The following is a 22,650-nucleotide window of genomic DNA, read 5'->3' as shown; positions in this document are numbered from 1 at the left end:
ATACAAAAACAGTTTTATTTTAGGATCAAATATCTTTGCACAGATGCAGCCATGCCACATGACAATAAATTGACAGAACAGAAGGATTCAAGGAAATTTAATTCTTAATATTAACAAGAGGCCCATGAGATACAACGCTCACCTGAGAACTATGGCCCTTCTAGTTCATCAGCAGATTCTTTTTCCTATATATTCCCATGTAAAATTTGATCACCCATTGTAGCCATCCTATCCCCGAGGGTCATGATTTAAAAAAACATGAATCTTCACTATCCAAAGATGCTTCTTTATAAATATGACTAATCATGACTTTTTCCTGGGAAAAAGATTTTTAAAGATTTGTAAAGAAGGAAGGGATAACTGATTGTAGATGCTACCAATACATGAATGTTTTACTTTTAGCTGTGAATTTTTCCAGCAGCTGTCGTCCTTTATCCCTGCGATCTGCAGTGCCCCCCTCATCCCTCTGTGGGTCTGAGAAAATGGCAGCAAAGTTGAAAGGTCCACTATCAGTTATGTATAAACCTTCCTTTATACACCTCTCTACCAAGTCCTCAGAACTCATATCAAAATCACAACCAATGGTTGGTGTGGTGGAGATGTTATAAAATCCATCTGCAAAAATAATTACTACTGATAAAAAACAATAAACAAGATCCAACAGAAATTGCAATAAAATGGCCATGTATGATGTAGCTCACACAGATTAAAAAAAAAACCTCCAGAAGATTCCCTCATCAAGCTTAATTTAGAAATATTTTTCTGACACTGTATCAAAGGAATTTAACACAAATTCTTAACTTTATTAGTTCTCTCCCAATAAATAAATTGGTTGTACCGGTAGTTAATATACAACATAATAATTAGTACAGGGTGTTTGGCAAACATGTCCTGTCTTTGCCATTTCCAAATAGTAGTTATAAAGTCTTACAGCCCCTCCTATCCTTCTTCCTCCATTAGGCTTAATATCACAGTCAAATCAATGTCATGATATATCTAAAACTGTAAATCACTGCTAAATCAGTGTCATGATATATCTAAAAATAAATTTCAAACCAAAATCAACATGTCATGATATATCTGAAACTGAATATCACAGCCAAATTAACATGTCATGATATATCTAAAACTGCATATCACTGCAAAATCAACATGTCATGATATATCTAAAACTGCATATCACTGCTAAATCAACATGTCATGATATATCTAAAACTGTATATCACTGCAAAATCAACATGTCATGATATATATAAAACTGCATATCACTGCAAAATCAACATGTCATGATATATCTAAAACTGTAAATCACTGCAAAATCAACATGTTATATCTAAAAATAAATTTAAAAACAAAATCAACATGTCATGATATATATATCTAAAACTGCATATCACTGCCAAATTAACATGCCACAATATATATAACTGAATATCACTGCCAAATCAACATGTCATGATGAATTTAGAAATGAATATCACTGTCTAATAAACATATCAATATATAATATGTTAACTTTTATGGGTGACCATTGGGGCGAACGCAATTGTACCACCAAAAAGCTATAGGAGCTTAATTACACTTGTAACGTTGATCCGCCTCTTCAAACGTCAAACCGCACGAGACACAGTCTAGACTGTGACGTCACATGACGTCTGAATTTATGGAGACAGTCGAGCGTCTGGTTGAACAAGACTAAAGATCTTGTGCAATAATAAATGAAATATGTTGTAGAGTAGATGTTATTATTTTTTGTTTCTTTTAAGCTCTCTGCAAAGAAAGAGAACGTATTTCTCGGTAATGAATAATTATCCTTGGTCTTTTGTATGTTTTGTAAGAATTTCGCATGGAACCCTGGTCGCGAAGGAATTCTGGGAATGTTGCACCAGAAAATTTGCCTGACGTATGTACAGATTTCATTCCGAATTTTCTCCATTCTTACACGTTAGTCTATTAAGCTCGCTTTGTGCCGCTCACTTTAAAACTGTATATCACTGCCAAATTAACATGTCATGATACAGTGGTTCCTGTTTTATCGAATAGTCAAGTTGTCAGCCTTGTTTTATCTGAATAGCCGAAAATTAGAATAGCCGATTGCTCCATACCGAGTCCAAAGATAGATGTATAGAGCTACATGTATTGATAATACATCGTAGCAAATTTCAAGCTTGCACTTTCGTTTTCTTTTGACATGTTTACTTAATGACTTTACTAAAAATAATTTATTTCACTTACTTATGAATTTAATATGAAATTTTTTTTCAAGTAAATTGACGCATAGAATATATTCTTTGATAGTTATTGCCATCTTTCTTCAGCACATGTTTACATTCCTTCTTCGATGGTCGCCATTTTGGAAACGGAAGTAGATTAAATGCTTGACTAATAACCATAAACTATTTTTCCCTGGATAGATTGTAAATTAAAAATAAACAAAAATATTAAATATATGTAATTGTTTCATTTTTATTTGTTTCTTTAATACGGTTACGTATTTTATACTGTGTGTGAGTTTACCAGTCTCGTTCTTGTCTGTTGAAGAGAGATTTTGAGAGCCATGTGGAGAAAGATGGTATGAATTTTGAGACGTATTTTTATAGAACGGGCCATTTATGATTTTTACTATAAATTTTGCACTGAAAAGTGAATAAATATTAAGCCAATTGACCAAGTTAAACGATTGAATAGGCTTATTTCATTATCCAAGCAAATTGTCATACACAAGCTAATCAGTTCAATAATTAAAATTTCACGCCGAAAAAATTGTAAATAATTGTCATAATTAACAAGTGCATCATTGAACCCAAGCTGATCATCACAACTGTAATCAAAACTTAAAACATTGCTGTGACGTCATGCCTTTGTTCTTGCAGTCTAAAAATTTACCTGTAGCCGTCCGATAATAATAATAAGCAGTCCAATAATATATTATCGGATGGCAGTGATAACAAAATCGGACAGTAGTTAAAAAACAACAACTAGAGTGAAATCAAGGTTTAATTTGTCCAGAAACCAAAAAAAATGTTAGGGAGAAAAAATTTAGGGAAAGTGAACTCGAGGAAATTAAGTTGTTAAAAATAGCAAATCCAAGAAGAAAACTGGAGTTTTAACCTTCCTCAAAAGTAACACTTTCCATTCGGTTTTTTTTTTTTTTGCCAATGACTTCACTTCTAAAAACCCAAGATTTTCATTACATCATCCAATCAAAATTTTAGATAAAAATCCGCATCTTTACTGTAAATGCATTTTGAAGATATCATCCAACACTGTATCTGTATCAATGTCAAACGCATTTAATAAAAAAAATATATTCCGAATCATTAAAAAAATCCTTCATCACCTGACCACTGTCCATAGTTCCTGCTAAGCCAAACAACTGCCATTGAATGAATGAAACAAAAGAGTTCACTCACCGATTTTACTGTCTAAAGAAAAAAACTTTCTCTTTTCTTTTGTCTATTTATTAGACAGTTTCAGGTAGAAAACTATTGATGCCTGAACTCCTATTGTGTAATTATCGGACTCCTCCAGGTAACTTTTGGACATTTAAATAGCAATGTTTTAAGTAAGATATATGCCTCATACAATTCTATATGCAAAATTATCAGACTGTTTGAGGCCCGTTAGGGCCTCAAACAGTCTGATAATTTTACATATAGAACAGTATTCGGCATATATCCATTACATATCTATTTACTATGCCCACTATTGACACAGGTAAGGTGCCTGTGTGCGTCCAGCCATAACTAAACCCCTCATTGTCATACTCAAGCCAGTCAAGGTAATTGGTGTCAAACTGTGTAAACAAAGGCTTCACATACGAAGTTGGAGGTGTGAACAAGGTGCTGATTATCAAAAAACACTATGATAGTCCAAATTTTTGTATCGGATAAAACGAAATTCCAATATTTTCTCATCAGAATATCAGGTGAAATTATTAATAAATATATAAGAAATGGTTTTGTGCTCTGATATTATATTGAAATAGCCGAAATATTCGTTAAACCACTATCCGATAAAATGGAAGCCACTGTATATCTAAAAACATAGGTAATCAGAGATTACAGAGCTCACCTCAACAAATGTTGTCTTTAAGTAAGGCAAAGTCCCAAGTTAATAACCTATTAGTGTGCATCACTAGATGTAACATTTATGCAATTTTGGTCCAGGTATAGGGCTTATACAGTGCAGGAAACTAATTTTGTTACAGCATCGATGCTGATTTGAATGCTTCCTTTGCTTGCTGTTTTGAGTGCTTCCTTTGCTTGCTGATTTAATGCTAGTAATCCTTATCCTGATGCTGTTTTATAATTAGGTCAATGCTACCGGAAGTAGCATCATGCTACCGGAAGTAGATAATGAATTTCAGCATTGCCGTTTAAAGCAATAAAAGTGCCTTTTACAATTATTTGATCATGATATCTCACTATGTATCAATAATGTGAATACTTTAACCAATATTCTTTCTTTCTTTTTAAATTTTTTACTGAATTAAAACTCATTGGTTTTCTGATGCTAGTAGGATAATGCTGATTTTATGTGGGTCAATGCTGGTTTTATCCTTTGCTTGCTGATGCTGATCCTGATAATGCTGTTTTGTAAATGCTGATGCTGATGCTTGCTCGATCCTGATGCTACTAATGCTTATGCTGATGCTGGTTTATGTAACAAAATTAGTTCCTGCACTGTAGTTACTTGGAAATGGACCTGCTCCAAAAACTTTAAACTAGACACTCATCCAGAAAATGTAAGTCATATCCAGCATCTGAAGCAAGTTTGAGAGTGTTCATCAAGTGATGCATCATCCATGCAAGTTTGGTTCTGATAGCCTTTACAGTTTACTTTAACCTGGTCACTCATCTAGAAAATGTAGGTCAGATACAGCATCCGAAACAAGTCTGCTAGTGTGCAGCTTTAGATGTATCATCCATGCAAGTATGGTCAACATATGGCTTAAAGTTACTTGGAAATGAGACCTGCTCCAAAAACTTTAACCTGGTCCTTCATCCAGAAAATGTAGGTCAGATCCAGCATCCGAAGCAAGCATGGTAGTGTGCATCCTTAGATGTATCATCCATGCAAGTTTGGTCAATATAGGGCTTATAGTTAGGGTGAGTTATCCATGCATCGGACACATACCTTGCTTTGGACAAAAAACCCAAATGACAGCTGTTTTTTGTGGAAATAGAAAATAAAAACTCAAAATTTTCAGTGGAAATACAAGTTATCGATATATGACGACTAGAAGTGAACTCAGTTTATTTCTTAAAACTACATGATGATTATCCACGAGACAAAGGCACGAGTTGCCATATTACTAGCATTGTAAAGCCTTTCTAAGGCGATGTGATGCAACTAAAATCTCTTCATATTTGTAGATCAAAATAGTCATTCAAATTTACTAGAAGGTTAATTTTTAAATAAATGATAAAAATGTTTCGATATCACTAATTTTAAAGCACCAAGATCAAGGTATGGTATTTTTCCGGTTTAAATACCGTATGTCCGATGCATGGTGAATATTGTCCGATCCATGGTGAATTCTGACTTATTTCGAAAAAATCGGTTTTTAGTGATATTTTCTCAATAAAAAGAACACAATTGTGTCAAAAATTTATGTCTTAACCAAATACTACATGTTAAGCTCCATTTTGATAATATTTTGTCGGTAGCGATATCGCTAGAACTTCTTGAAGTATGAGGGTGTCCGATGCACGGTGAATTCACCCTACTTGGAAATGAGACCTGCTCCAAAAACTTTAACCTGGTCACTCATCCGGAAAATTTAGGTCAGATCCAGCATCTGAAGACAGAAACCAATAGACAGAATTATGTATCTTAGTGTAGTCTACTTGTGTGCCAAGTTATACTGAAATCAGACCAAAACTGTAGGAGGAATAGCATTTTGAAAGATTTTCAAAGAAAGGATGACTGCACTTAAGGACATACCAAAATTGTGACAAAATAAACTATCAAAACAAGCATTTTTCTTTTAATTGCAGAAATGATCAACATCTAATCTACAACTTTACGTAATTAAATTAAAGTATGTATTTACGAAGTACGAAGCTGTTTTCAAAGGCGGGGTCATCACAATTTCTTGAATCTCCATACGATAATGAGGACGCCCACTTTTTCACTGACTTTATATATAGTCAGCGCATGTTTTTCTATTGTTCTCCGTTTAACAGTAGTTGTATATTTGCATGAATAATGTTGTGTCAAAAGGACATTAATAGACAAACATGTGCTCATGGTTTAAAAGAGAAAAAACTGCTTCTTCTTACATTCACCCTCTCTGTTGTAACCAACGACTATGGCATGTTGAATATTATAATTCCCCACATGATTTCTTACCTCAAGTAACTCTGTGAATACTAAATTCTGTCATGTGACTTGTAAGGTAGCATGTTTTGTGTTAACTAGGACACTGTGCTCTATCTCGTTGAATTGCCAGGCATCAATTCAAAGTATTCTTTCCTTACAATTTTAGAGCCATTCTTACAATATTAGCTCCACCTCTCATGCATACCTAATGTTTAATCAAGGCCAAGTAAGTGTAAATTCTCTACATTTGGAAAACAGTAAGGTCAAACAACATAGAATTATTTTATTGTATCACAGTCTAAAATCATTTCAACATTTAAATTTTGGTGCCAAATTGAAAGAATTCTTTAGTAAATATATAAAAGTGAAATAAGGTTAAGATATAAAAGCAACAGAAGCGACGAAAAAAGACCCAAAACCCAGCTTTAAGTGCAGTAATCCTTTCTATTTTTAGAATCCATGGCAACACCGTTCACTGAAATCAAAAACCGATATATAGAATTATGTATCTTAGTGTAGTCTACTTGTGTGCCAAGTTATATTGAAATCACACCAAAACTGTATGGAGGAGTAGCATTTTGAAAATATTTCAAAGAAATTTCTATTTTTAATAACCATGACAACACTGTTCAATGAAATTAAAAACCGATATATAGATTTATGTATCTTTGTGTAGCCTACTTCTGTGCCAAGTTATATTGAAATTAGACCAAAACTGTAGGAGGAGTAGCATTTTGAAAAAATTGTTTACAGACAGACAGACGGACGGATGATGGACACCATACTATTACAGAAGCTCTTCTGGTCTTCGACCAGTAGAGCTAAAAATGAATATCACTGCCAAATCAACATATCAATAATTTTATATATATATATATATACACACACACATATATATATATATATAAAAAATAAAAATCCAAAAAAATCACAAAATATTTTCTGCAAGCACTTTCGCCATGTTAGGCTCTTCAGGCAGTTATACAAATGTACATTTGTATAACTGCCTGAAGAGCCTAACATGGCGAAAGCGCTTGCAGAAATATTTTGTGATTTTTTTGGATTTTTATTTTTAATACACCCAGCAAAACTGTACCGGTTCTTCATTTTGTTTTTGAAATTATATATATATATATATATATATATATATATATATATATATATATATATATATATATATCTGTACGAGGGGCATTTGAAAAGTTCTGAGAACTGCTTGCTTAAATATAAACCATTTCATATAAGTTAATAAGTTTGATACCATTGAAAAGAGCTTGAAAATTTGCACTTATGTTGAAGTCACTTTCTTATTTCTATGACGTTATAACTCCAAAACTGACATCAGAATCTTGAATGTTTAGCATACTGAAAAGTTGTGCCTTTTGTCCACATGAGAACATTGAAAAGGTGCTGTCAAAGGCTTCTTTGAAAAAATATTTCAAAGAAAATTTGCAATGAGGTAGAGTAAGTCTGTTAAAATGGTACTGTAAATCAGCAATTCCATATTTTTTTTTGCTTGGTTAATAAGCATGGTTCATGACTGGTTATGTTATCACAGGCATTCATAAAAGATTTTATTTATATGATATATGAGGGTTGTTCAGAAAGTTCAGGGACTACTGTCATAACTTTTTTTACTTAATGTCATATTATGTCCAAATTTGGTAGAAATGTTTCAACAAAATATTCAAATGATGTGTATAAAATTTTTTTTAAAAATATTGTGATTTATTTCAAACTTATTTAGAATTAAAAAATGCGAAAATCGGATCACATCGCAGGTCAAAATTTCGTAATTTACAATCAATACACTAATAATGTCTGTAATCATATCCTCTGTAAAATTGCACAAAAACAGAAAAATCCAGCTAGAATTAAGAACTAGTTGTTATTTCATTTCATATTCCAAATTATGACTGAATATTTTGCTTCATTGAAAAGAAATCAATTTCAGAAGATATAGGCAGTCCTCATTGAAAAAGGCATAAAAGATGACGCCGTAGAACATCACGGAGCAGCAGTTAAAGATACAATTTTGTGTTGTACTCTGGAAAACTCCAGTAAAAACTATGAAAATGCTGGGGGAAGTAGATAATGTGTCAACAGCGAGCCATGTATGTGTGTGTACCGTATATACTCGCATATAAGTCGGTTTTTTGGGAGTTAAATTTTGGTCCAAAACTCTATGTTGGACTTACAGGCGAGTCATAAAAAGATTAGTATTTTTCTGGACGGCAAAATGTAGTATTTTATAAACACTTCCCATGATTATCGTTGAACAAAGTTTGGATATATCATATTTATGTATTTTAATATCATACATAAAGTCACTTATTTTAATAACTTTATTTTTATCTTAAGTGTGCATTATGTATTTTTCATAATGATTTAAAATTCAATATCGGCATCATTTCTAAAAATATTAATCAAAACCAGGTTAAAACATTAGAGTATTGATTTGAAGTTGTCAACTGATTCTGCCAAAAAGTTGTACCAACTTATAAGTGGGTCAATGGCAAATCCCTCCAAAATAACCTAAAAAAAATACAACCGACTTATATGCAGACCGACTTATAGGCGAGTATATACAGTACATGGGACAGGCAGAATTGGATGATAGAGACTCTGTATCAGACGAGGACGTGTGAGGGAATGGATTATCTGTAAAAAATCTCTTGTAAAACTTTAAAAAGTTAGTAAGGTCATGGTGAGAGTCAGGCGCTTCACAGTTGCTGATCTTGTGAAAGCAGTTACATGTATGCAATAAAAAAATATAACATTTGTCAAACAAAATTATGATACTGAAACAAATGTTAGCAAAATAAATTTCAAGTGATAAAGAAACGTTTTTAGTAAGTGCTCTGGTATTGGGCCATACTGTGTGAAATGTATAGGAGAGTATTTTTTTAGAACCTCATGACGTTAGGTTTTTGACGTTACAATGTCGTTGAGTTTGCTCCGTGGTTATCAGACATGTTGATTTGAAAATTAAATAACATGATTTCTATTAAATCACAAGGAATGAAACTCCACACATCAACAAAATGAAAGAAAAAGTGAGCAAGCTCACATACCCCACGCTTCCCCAAAACTCGACAATGCAACACGTAATGAATGGCACAGTGCATTTTAAATACACAGTATAATTCAAAAAAGGGGCATTACTTGCAAAAAATCATCACATCAAAACTTCTTGCATATAAGGACATTCAAATCTTTGTATGTTACAAATTTAACTGGGCTGAAGTTTCTAGATAAACAATGGAATCAAAATTTCTTGGTAATATACAAATCTATACATTATTCTGAAATACCTACAAAGTTTCAGGAAATTCAGTGCCGGAATTATGCTGACAAACTGTTATTTAAATTCCTCAGTGATTTCGATTTGTTAATGAGTGTAAGTCCATGTCCAACACATGACAGTTTACACATTTAAATAATTGATGGAAACAAAATTATGATGTAGTCATATGAATCTGTTTATATACTGTACTTATGAAATTATTTAAAGCAAAGCACACCAATTTGAAGGGGGGGGGGGGGGGGGGGGGGGAGAGAACTATCGAAGATGGTGTGTGTGTGAGTGTGTGTTTGTGTTAAACCATTAATATTTTGATCTCAAAATCAATAGGGGTCTTTTAAGGTCATAAAATATTTCACATAGAATTTCATTATAAAAAGCTGATTCCAGTGGAGTTTCTTATTACCTAGCTGGAAAGTTTCTTCAATAAAAGGCAAAACTCTTAAGGCAAAAATAATGGAATCGGAATTTCCTGGTAATATGCACATCTACACACTGTGTACTAAATATCTGCAAAGTTTGTCCAAATTCTGTGCAGCGGTTTAAGAGGAGTTGTGCTGACAAACTGTTCATCTCTATATTCAAGATATGGCCAAAAACCTAAGTTGAAAAGTGCCGAAATTCCCAGAAAAAATAATGGAATCAGAATTTCCTGGTAATATGCACATCTACACACTGTGTACTAAATATCTGCAGAGATTGACCAAATTCTGTGCAGCGGTTTAAGAGGAGTTGTGCTGACAAACTGTTCTTTATATTGAAGATATGGCCAAAAATCTAAGTTGAAAAGTGCCGAAATTCCAAGAAAATATAAAGGAATCGGAATTTCCTGGTAATATGCACATCTATACATTGTGTGCTAAATATCTGCAAAGTTTGACTAAATTCTATGCAGCGGTTTAATAGGAGTTGCGCTGACAAACTGTTCACCTCTATATTCAAGATATGGCCAAAAACCTAAGTTGAAAAGTGCCGAAATTCCCAGAAAAATAGGAATCGGAATTTCCTGGTAATATGCACATCTACACACTGTGTACTAAATATCTGCAAAGTTTGACGAAATTCTGTGCAGCGGTTTAAGAGGAGTTGCGCTGACAAACTGTTCATCTCTATATTCAAGATATGGCCAAAAATCCAAGTTGAAAAGTGCTGAAATTCCCAGAAAAATAATGGAATCGGAATTTCCTGGTAATATGCACATCTACACATTGTGTCCTAAATATCTGCAAAGTTTGACCAAATTCTGTGCAGCGGTTTAAGAGGAGTTGTGCTGACAAACTGTTCATCTTTATATTGAAGATATGGCCAAAAACCTAAGTTGAAAAGTGCCGAAATTCCCAGAAAATATAAAGGAATCGGAATTTCCTGGTAATATGCACATCTATACATTGTGTGCTAAATATCTGCAAAGTTTGACCAAATTCTGTGCAGCGGTTTAAGAGGAGTTGTGCTGACAAACTGTTCATCTTTATATTGAAGATATGGCCAAAAACCTAAGTTGAAAAGTGCCGAAATTCCCAGAAAATATAAAGGAATCGGAATTTCCTGGTAATATGCACATCTATACATTGTGTGCTAAATATCTGCAAAGTCTGACCAAATTCTGTGCATTGGTTTATGAGGAGTTGCGCTGACAAACTGTTCATCTCCATATTCAAGATATGGCCAAAAATCTAAGTTGAAAAGTGCCGAAATTCCGAGAAAAAATAAAGGAATCGGAATTTCCTGGTAATATGCACATCTACACATTGTGTCCTAAATATCTGCAAAGTTTGACGAAATTCTGTGCAGCGGTTTATGAGGAGTTGCGCTGACAAAAAAACAGGACTGACGGACTGACTGACTGACTGACTGACTGACACACTGACTGACTGACTGACGGACGGGTCAAAAACATTATACCTCACGCAACTTGTTGCGTGGGTATAATAAATATTTTAACATACTGTACATGTACATAAATTGGCGTATTCAAAATTTAGCGCAACCACTGGGAGTTGTTGGCGAAATCATGAATTGGCGCTATACATGTCTGTGCCATATATTGTATTTATAAATGATTTCTTGGCGGTATTCATGAATTAGCGCATTGTTGTCTGCACCAAAGCTGCTAAAATATGAAGCCTGCTTCTTTAAGTACACATACAGTATAATAATGTGCTCATTTTAAATTTCTTGAAGAAGGTATAGTGAAGATTGATGTGGTCCGCGAACTCTCTGAACAACCGTTGTAGCTGGATTTTCGGTCAATTATATAAGCTCTCCACTATATAATATTGAATAAAACATATTCAAGCCTCTAAATGACCTCTACAATTTAGGCATCAACTGGTGCCTTACTTTAAAAAATTTAGTCTCCAATGCAAATTTTTTTTTGTCAGGCAATTTTTTTAGGTGCCAACTTTAAAAGTTAATAGTACTGTTAATATCAATGTAGGGACCCATAATGGGGAAGTCATGGGTGGAGAGTGTCTAGTGCCCCTTCTGCCAATTAGAGCCCTGATATTCTGTATAAAACTGAAGTGTAACAATACAGTTTTTCACAACTGTATTTAGAGTATCAGGACTCTTACCGTTTGTGAATTAAACATACAAAAGACTTTTTTACGCAAAAAATAAGTAACCAATTTTGCCGGACGACAGACAGATAGTCCATCAACAAAAAGGATGTAAGCTATATATCCGAATTTCTGGAATATACCGTGATACAATGGAACCCGCGATATAATGAAAATTGACAATTCTATTTTTCTATCATATTTCTTAATTCCTGAGCAAACATAAGACAGACCTTTGATAACTTTGGCCACCCAATAATTTCTTGCTGTTTCTAAGATCCATCCCTCCTCTTTATCTGCAATCAGGAAGCTATTATGATGACCCCATTTCTGTGATCCAGTCTCTTCACATCCTGCACCCCCTTGGCCATACTGTGATAGAAGTTTAGTAATCACCACTACTGCATCTCTGGCTGTATTAGCTCTTTCTAATGCAAGCCTACAGAAATCAGTATTTATTGTATGTTAACAACAATTAATGGTAATAATACATTAAAATTTATTCAATTAACAAGAGTAAACGACTGGGACCCCATTTTATGGCCCCACCCTAACTATAAGGGGTCTCTGAATCCACACCCATGGGGATGCTTCAATATCAATATGACAAACATGGCCTTGCAATTACATGTTTACTCCAATGTAAATATTTGATCTCCTTATATGGCCCCACCCTACCCCTGGAAGCCATGATCTGAAAACTTGAATCTGGCTGAGGATGCTTGCTCCTTGAATTTCTTATACATTCCAAATTGAAACTTTGATTCCTTTTTGTAGCCCCTCCTTGCCGTAATAGAAATGAATATGTACTACCCGAGGATGCTTGCAAATGAATATGAATAATCATGACCTAGCCGTTCTTGATCAGAACATTTTTTAAAAAGATTTTCCCATATATATTCCCATGTTAAACTTTGATCCCCTATTGTTGCCCCCCCAAAACCCCACAATCTCTATCTCTTGGGACCATGATTTGAACAAACTGAAACCTGCACTACATGTACCTGTCCTAGCCTGGCTCTCTACAGAGACAAAGAAAAACAGGGACAGAAAACCAGGCTAATCTGTTTGTTTACTCTTGGTGGTGTCAGGTTAACTTTGATCATGATTAATTCAGCGCACGGTATAAAGTTCCTAATAAAAATTGATATATTTATTTTTTTTTTTTTCATAAAATTTTTGAAATTGTTTTCTTTAAGAAGTCACTGAAGCCCTTATCATTATAATTTTTTTTTTAATGAACCCAGCTTACAGGACTATGAGAACTTTGATTTCTTGGCCCAGAGAATACAATGATTTTGTTGAGGACAATTTGAATTCTAAATCACCAAAAAGTTTTTTCTGTCTATAATTTTCACAAGATCTGATGCAGAAATTTTTTTCTTTTTGATTTAGCAGATATAACTAATATAGCTTTAAGACCAATTCTTGGATATGCGTACATGTATTTTGTGGATTGGAGCTACTAAAATAATAAAATAAAATAACAATTTGAACTAATAAACTGCCAGAGAGAAGACATACACAAATAACATTTTGCCTCTGTGATTCCATGGGACTTTCATGAACCAAAAGTTAAGACACCATCTGGTTGAAAACATTGTTTAAAAAAAAAAACCAAGATGTGTTTGTGAAATACTGATGCCCCTGTATGGAAGCTCATGGCAAACATAAATGTTTCTCAAACGCAAGTCAAACACAGCACAATGAAGGCTACAAAAAGGAGGTGGGGTCTAATTTATTCAGGAAATTTTTACTCTGACATCACACAAAAATATCAGTTCTTCAAATTACCACAAAATGAAATTATTTCCTATTTTAAACTATTGGAAAGCTTTAAACTACATCCATTCATACTATTCAGGGGTCTAGATTTTTTTTTTAAAGCCACTTGCCCACGGCAAGTACTGACTGGGAATCCACTTGTCCAGTTTCAAAATTCACTTGCCCCTCAAAAAAAGAGAGAAAATGATCTAATTTTACTGATTGATTTATTTGACATTTCATTAATCAATTCTGAATGGATGGATGCTTTATTTCTTTCATGGCTCCATTTCATGGTCTTGATAGGGCTAGACTTACTGTGTGACCTTTGATATGTTTGGTCCTCCCAGATGATAGCCATCTCTTCACAAATCTCTTTGTTATTAAGGTCTTCCATCACAACGGAAGACCTTCTACTGATTCTGATGGTTAAGATTTTCTTTTTTTTTTCTTCTCCTTTCTAGACGCCAACTTTGAGACCTCATATCTCACTCATTTCTCAACGGATTTTGCTCAAATTTTCAGAATTTATAGACGTTACAAAACTCTATCAGAATGCTGTCATACATTTAAAAAGTCCCCTTCCACTTTGGAATTATTTCCCTTTAAATGAAAATTTTGGGGGTTTCGTTTCCAGACAAAGGCTCAGAGTCTAAAAAAGCTGGAGCAGAAATACTACTGAATTTGAATAATAGAGGCATTGAAGTTGTGCACATCTATTTTTGTTTTTTGATTTCTGCGTTCAAAATGGCGCTAGATAGGGGTCAAAAATTAGAACGCCTAAAAGCACAAAAATTTACTCATATTTTCCTATGTACCTTTTAAAATAAAAATATTTTGTTAAGACATGTTGAATAAAAGTTGTGCACAATTTTAAGGTCTTTCATTTGGCACCACCAAAAAGGGGCTGGTCCCTTAAATTAGGGATCTAGGGTCCTTGAAAGTTTTCATTTTATAACTCAAAAACGGTAAATATTTCGACATAGCTGTCGCTTAAAAGTTGTTCTTTAACATATTATTGATCTCATGAACTTGTTATTTTGTTCGAGTCTTGTTTAATAAATGAGCTAGAAGCTTGACCCATATACAGGTAACTAGTTACATCAGACAAGTGAAGGTGAAATCTTTATGCACATAAATGAAATAAACTTGCTATAAATGATAAACCTATCCAAAATAAATACTAATATTACTTTGAAATAAGTTTTTACGTGTTCTGTGACTTCATTCCAAATTATTGAGTCACACATTTTCAATACGTCTCGAGATTTGTTTTTGTTTATATTTACATAACCGGCCATCCCCCGATCACGCGTGACCTAGATCCAGTGATCAGTGGCCATACACTAAACAGGCATTGCCGTTCTAAATCTATGTTGCAAACTCAACGATGCACGGATAATTGTGTTTTTTAATCATATCGGATCTTTCAAATTATCTCATCTTATCTATGTTGGTCAAATTGGTGATATACTTATTAAATTATTGTGGCGGAAATCACAAGAGATCCACTGCGTGTGAACCAATGACCTGCATTCGTAAACAAAACATCTTTTCATCGTTTAATGTTGAAACATACACTATATTAAATTTGAAAAACAAAACATTGTCGTTCTTTTTTCATTTTGCTAACACAATGATTTACGGAAAATTATTTTTTAAATCATATCGAATCATTCAATTAAATCATTTAATCTTATCTTAATTTGATTTAATTTAAATCCAAAATATTTTATTAAGGGCGTATAAAGGTCCCCGATTTCATGAATCCTAATCTTAAAACTGCATACATGTACATGTATTTAATAAACGATTTATTTCTCAATTATGTGTTATTGTGTGTTTAATTTCGTAGATTCATTTTGTGTGGTTAATTCTGCAGATAATTCTAACTTGACACACAAGGTTTTGTAACTCCAGCATATGGCAAGTACGAGGGTTGTCCAAAATTTTCTTTTTAAAACGAGTCAAAGTTGAATAAAAATTTAATATATCACAAATAAAGCGGTTATCGCCATTTTCTGATACCTTTAATATCGCTAGCTAAATAGACAATGAAAATATTAAGTGAAAACCGCAAGAAGTATGTTTCAAAAATTGACAGAAAAAGCGACATCGGCCATCTGAACTGGACAGCGTCCAATCATACAATTAAGGTTAATATGGTCGAAACATCGTCAAAAACAAAATATTTATTCAAACAACTTAAATTTATTGGAAAATATTTAGTCTAGTGATTTGTAATTGGTGTATATGATTTTTCAATGGTGTGTAAAATTTCGGAGACACTACAAGAAGTGGAAAACCACTGTTATTTGATGAAAATAGGATATATTCCTATTCATGATGTTGTTATAAATATAGTGCCGTCGGGCTGGCCTGTGCATCCTGTGCTTACGTAGTGTTAATATTGATGACGCTCGTAAATTATTGTGCATTGTTTCTATTTTTAAAATTTAAATTACTTATAATCTATACATAAATATTATTGCACACATTTAGTATTGTGGCATAATAAAGAAAAATAGCGTGCGTCTATGAACATGCGATAAAAATTCAAAATTTATATTTCTGACGTTATCATGAAATAAGCGTTACGTCAGACTGGCCCGTGCGACTTGCAGTTACAAAGTATTTACACCTATAATGTTCAGTAAATAGTGTGCATTGTTTTAATTTTTTGTACATTTACTCAATCATGGTCTATATTACGATATTATCGTACATGTTTGCCATTGCGGACTTTATAAAGAAAATTAAGCATTTGTCCACGAACTTTTTGGACAACCCTCGTACATGTGCTTTTATTAAACACCCAACTTTCCATTAATGCCCACAAAATCTACCTAGCTTAAGATCGATAATATACCGCCCGTCAATCATACAAAAATAAAACAATAGCTTCTGATTTGATTGACAGGGCAGCAACCTGTGCTACCTGATAGTCTGAGTTTGCATGCTTAGAAAGCAATTATGTACCTGGTCATGTGTCAAACGCTTTCATGTACCACTTGAAAAGTCGCTTTGTATACACTCTGGTAAAAAAAAAAAACAACATATATTGGTTGGTAATTATATTTCAAAAAATAATTGAGAGAAGAGAATTAAACTTTGAGTTCATTATTTTTATTTTCACTGCTGTTTTGTACACTGTACTTGTACATGTTGTAGGAGATGTGTCGTCCAAGATAACTGTACACTTTCCGAAAAAAAAAAAAAAAATGGCGGCTATTCGAGCCCCTTTTCGCCTTCAATGTCTACCTGTTTACAGAGAAGAGATCGTAATTTTTCAATAAAATATTTCATATTATATATAATTTGATTTGTATGTATAAGTATCTGAAAGGCTATATTGTGCTGATTTTTTTAAAATACATGTTTTATGTTATACATATTTTTTAGCATACGATAAAACATCAGCAACACTATAAGCTTAATTATTTCCAATGTCCAGAACTGTGTAACGTAAATGTCATGCATTTAAGAAGTTTGTTAACTTTTTATAATTTAATTCCACCTGCGCATGCACGCACGGTTCAAAAGAAAAAATGTACAAGGAGTACATATACATGGACTTGAATATAACAAACATATTAGCACACATCTAATGATGAAAATGAAAATAATTGATAATACACTTTTACAACTTCATTTCAATGATGAGTTATTCTAAAACTTCAATTGTCAGAAAGGCCAGCACAGCCAAACTACTCTTAATTATCTCTGTTTTAATTACAATGCAAATCACAATAACTCCTTTCTTTAGATCCCTTCATTTCTTGTTTGTACATAGTTACATGTACATGAAATTCATGCACGGCGCTACACCTGTCAATCAAAATTGTAAACTTCTGGTGCCACTGCTTTATAGATACTGTGCTTTATATATAGAGTGTAATATTTCGAAACAACATTTTAATTAAGGCTGAAGATGCATACTGTGAATTTATCAAACCTGCAGTCCTAATTGACGATCCCTTCTTACATGTATATTATAATTAATCAGAGAGTCCAGTACTTGTGACAAGTTTTGATTGAGATTTCACTTTCCCTTAAGAATAAAATGATTGATTAAATAGATTATGCATATGAGAAGGATACCTGTCCTACATATAAATGTATACTTTTCACTTTGTAACAAGAATCTGTTATTGACAATTAAAAGTGAAGAGTTTAGGTAAAAGACTTTGACAAATGACAAGTTATTCCTTCTTATTTACTATATAGCTTAAAGCTATACGGTCGTGCCCCCCCCCCCCCCCCCCCCCCGCAATTATATTTTTGGGTTTTTTTCTTATATATCAAAAAATTTTGATTGTTTGTGCCCCATCCCAGAAAAAAATGAAATTGCTTTCAACAGGCTAGAGTCAAAACATAATTTTCATAATGATAGTACCTTTATCAAAATGTTTCTACCCCTACGATTCAGAGTCGCAGTTTCGAATACCACCATGTCGCCCGCGTGGCGCAGTGGTTTGAGCGTATAAATGAGGTCCCGTGTAGCAGTAGGTTCTGGCATGAAAAAAGATCCCTCACTGCTCAAAGGCCGTAAGTGCCGAGTACAGGCCTCAATTTGCAGCCCTCTGGGCACTGGCAAATGCTGGCAGCTCAATGGACGTTAAACAACAAACAGACAATCAAACAAACATTTTTGTGTCGCCTGCAGAGCAGAGCAGCATTTAGTGATCAATTTGCCTGGCGTCCGTCTGTCTGTCTTGCCGTCCGTCAGTCTGTCACACCTTATATCTCGAGAACTGTAAGAGGTATGGATTTGATAATTTGCACATATAGCTTGACACTATGGCTTTTGTATTTTATCATGGCTTCCGACCTAGATATCCTTGAACTTGACCTTTGACCTACTTTTCAATATAACCAATAATGCTGATATACAACTTCTTTTTTATATTTAAGAGGTAAGTCTATGCTATTTAGAATGTGCACTGTTTGTTATAAAACATTTTGAAAAATACCAGCGTTACAGTCCACTTGACCTTGACCTTTGGCCTATTTTGCAAAATATACTGTGGAGGGTTAAATTTAACTTATGTCTTTTGAAATTAGAGAGGCAGGGGTTTGATAATTAATATTTTTACATGCTTTTGAGCTCATGACAATGTATTTTGACACTGTATGAAATAAAGACACCACAAAAACTGAAATTTAAGTACTATGAAAATACAACGGGATCGGTATTCCAAAATGGATGGTGTAGACTGACAATTGCGGATATGACAGACTGAAGTTTCTTTTGAAAGATTGTTGAAATCACGTATTTAATTAATTTATAAATAATTATTTATAATAAATTTATTCAAATTTCATCAATATCCATTTTAGCTTTGAGGGGTTAAGGATTTGTATTTCTATTTGATTGTTAGATTCTATCGCAGTCTTACTACCCCTGGATTTTTTTTTTTTTTGCATGAACTATATGCCATGCCATAGCAAATAAATAGCTGATCACTTTTAGACTTAGTTACATCTTCAATGAAGCTAAAAGCAGGTGACACATGCGTTCCTTGGAACACTCTAGTTCTGTAAGAAATCGGCAAAGATAATTAAGCAGAGATTTTTAATGAATGAAATGGTTTTTTTTCTCACCTTTTTATAACGCTGACTATATATACATGTATGGTCTGCATTATAAAACATGATGTGATAGGGTAACGTAATGCACATTGTACACGTACTCAAAGACGCCGACATTTTTCAATATCGAAATTGGACATAAAACATATTTACAATAAAATTTGGAGCCAGCGAGGTAAACGTAATAAATTACAACTATATGGAAACGAAATTAAAAAAAACATGTGTAAACTTGTCAAGTCGGAAACACTCAGAAGGGTATTGTTGGTATCATACAGACTGTGTCATTGCCTTGACTCAAGTTCAAGGTCACTAAGAACAAGATGCTTTTACTGGATGTGTGGTCTGAAAGAACATATGTGAACTTGTCAAATCGGTAACACAGATAGGTTTGCGTCACAACCATAGTATGTCATGGCTTGACACAAGGTCATTTGGACAAGTTCAAGGTCATGAAATAGAAAGTGTTCATTATTTTATTGTCTTTCAACTGGCGAAACATTGCAAGTTGATAGATCCCTTACAAGATTATTTATCATCATAGAATATGGCATGACCTTGACTCAAGGTCACTGCTCCAACGGAAGACCTATTCGTTGCTCTGCAACGAGCTCGGCTCTAGTATATTGTTTTATTGTGAATTCTTAATGTATAAACCACTAAAAAGCAATCACTATTTGTACTTACAGTCAAACCTGTATTAAGAGACCTTCCAATGGAGAAAGGAAAAAAAGTCACATTATGACAGGTGGTCTCTTAATACAGGTTGCTTATTTTCCCGCAGTGTTCAAATATACAATGCTGAAAATATTATACATGTATGTGGAATGTATTTTATATCATATTCTGTGTATTTCTGTTTTTTAATAATTACTGCTCAACTGTAAACGCTTGTATATTATTGGTACAATCGTCCTGTTCGGTAATAAAAATTTACTCTTGATCCACACAAGTCATTTGATTATTGGGAAATATTGTGAACATCTTAAAATATTAAGATCTTTTATATAGTATAAACATGATAAAAAAGCTGTAAAGATTTTTTTCTTATGATAGTTTTTTTTTAAAATGATAGCCCATATATAACTTCGTATGTTTTGCACATTATTAAGAATGTAAAAGTGCATCCTAATTTTTGTTTTTGCACTTCGTAACAAAAAAAACTTATATTCATGACTAAAAATTTCTTTAACCTAATCAATTTTTTTTCATGACTGCGTCTTAAATTGCCTGTTTGTGAGCAGGTACTTCAAGCACTTCAGTTATCACCAGGTATGGGTAGCTAGTGTGTGTTTATATAACCAGATGGCGACACAATCCACTTAAATAAACAAATAGGATTTAGTTACTTGTAAATTAAAAGTTTAACACACAAGTTTTATAGATGAATATCCATTTTGCCCTTATAGCACGAAATGATATCAGGATCGACCTCGAACGTTTATTTTCAAAATGGCACCCGAACATTGGAGAGAAAAAAAAACCATGAATGTTTATGCATAAGATTTTAATGTTTATTCAATAAATATCAAAATGTAAGTAAAAGTATTTATTTTGAAATGTTTTATTTGTAAAACTCATGTTGTATAATTATTAAATGAAATAAAAACGTGTCTGTAGATGTTTGAACCAAAAACTGTAGCATGCTTGACTGAAAACGAAAGTAGGAATTGGAAATTATATAGTCGTTAAATGGCATCAGACAGGTGGTCGTTTAATACAGGTAAAATATATGGGGAAAAGCGTTGGGAGGAATTTTTACGGTCGACTTTGACAGTGAGTCGCTTAATACAGTCGGTTGCTATGGCAGTTTTATCTGTATTTATTATTTTGTTAAAATATCTATTGATTTAATCACATAAGTTGACAAAACTTTTCTTTTAAAACATTGTTTCTATAATTTTTAAAGCTATTCTGTAATTTTGAGATTTTTCCGGATTGGCGATCATGCACAGAAAGTCACGATCTTCATGCAGTGGTGGTTTTCATAATGAAATACTGTATAATATTTTTTTGTTTTTAATTAAATGATTGCACATTATTTTTAAATTAAAAAAAAATACTGAATACCTCATTAAAGAATTTTGAAGAAAATAGAATGAGACTTGGACTTTATTAATACCCCGAAAATATGGAAAGAAATCTGAATCTTAAATGTAAAATTATACTACTAAAGCATGTAAAATAATGAACTGTGATCATGTATGCATATTATGCAGGATATGAAGTAACCTTTTTTTTCAGTTGAGAAATTGTAAATTGACAATGTGCATTTTAATTCTAATCATGTTAATGCTTGATATTCATATGCCTTGCAATGGGAAATCATCAAATGATTTGGCGTCTTCACTTTTTTTTCTCTGAGAGTATTTTTTGGATGCTAAAGTAATACAGGGAAATGTTTAAATTATGTACATGTATATAGATATACGCACTGCACAAGCTAAGAAATCTCCCTGGAACAACAATTACCCTTAATTTTTCCCTGGAAGAATTGTGATTTTGGGTCTAATTTGGTCCCCTTGTAGTGTATCAATTGAGAAATAATTTTAATATAAACGATAATGCTTAATTTTGTGTTAATCAAGAAAAAGGTGGGACAAGCATATTTTTTGGTAGGACAAGTAATTTTGCTATGGTAACCTGTCCGAGGGCAAGTACTGAAAAATTCTATTTGTCTACCCCTGTACACTGTTAGATAATCATAAACGAAATGCAGATTCTGATAGTTGGATGTTTAATGTGATTTATTTTAATATACTCAAAGTTTTGCTGCCTCAGCCTGAAAAGAACTGCGAATGATAGTATTGTTCTGCCGCCTACCTCCAAGTCAAATTTCAAAAGTAAACATATTTGAATGATTTTTCATATTTATTACCGGCCCCTAGGAGGCAGTCGGTTATCTGATATGTAAGTTTGAAGTAGTCGTGCATTTCTGTGGAGTTAAAAAAATTATAAGTAGTTAACACTCATATAGAATTTTAATAAATAGTGTCTAAATGTTTAACAAAAACGCATGATAATTATAAAATTAAAATTGAATAAATAATTGGGTAAATGTTTTATCTGATCGAATCCTGATTGACAAACTCTGATAGTGCAGAG

The 22,650-nt window shown here is 33.2% G+C and overlaps 1 protein-coding gene across 1 annotated transcript in view; it reads right to left on the bottom strand.

Annotated features, from left to right (window-relative positions):
* Positions 1–22,650, bottom strand: part of LOC133188456 (secernin-2-like) — a 66,564-nt gene that overhangs the window by 13,156 nt on the left and 30,758 nt on the right. Inside the window, exons 4-5 of the mRNA XM_061323894.1 lie at positions 12,423–12,628; positions 397–615 (exon numbers count right to left, since the gene is read on the bottom strand). Of these exons, the coding sequence (XP_061179878.1) occupies positions 397–615; positions 12,423–12,628 (425 nt within the window). The remainder of the gene's footprint in view (positions 1–396; positions 616–12,422; positions 12,629–22,650) is intronic.

Source organism: Saccostrea echinata, unplaced genomic scaffold (assembly GCF_033153115.1).
Source record: "Saccostrea echinata isolate AGI-Se365-2 ecotype Australia unplaced genomic scaffold, CSIRO_AGI_Sech_v1 ptg000016l, whole genome shotgun sequence".
Lineage (NCBI taxonomy): Eukaryota > Metazoa > Mollusca > Bivalvia > Ostreida > Ostreidae > Saccostrea > Saccostrea echinata.
This window is presented reverse-complemented; position numbering and strand designations above follow the sequence as displayed.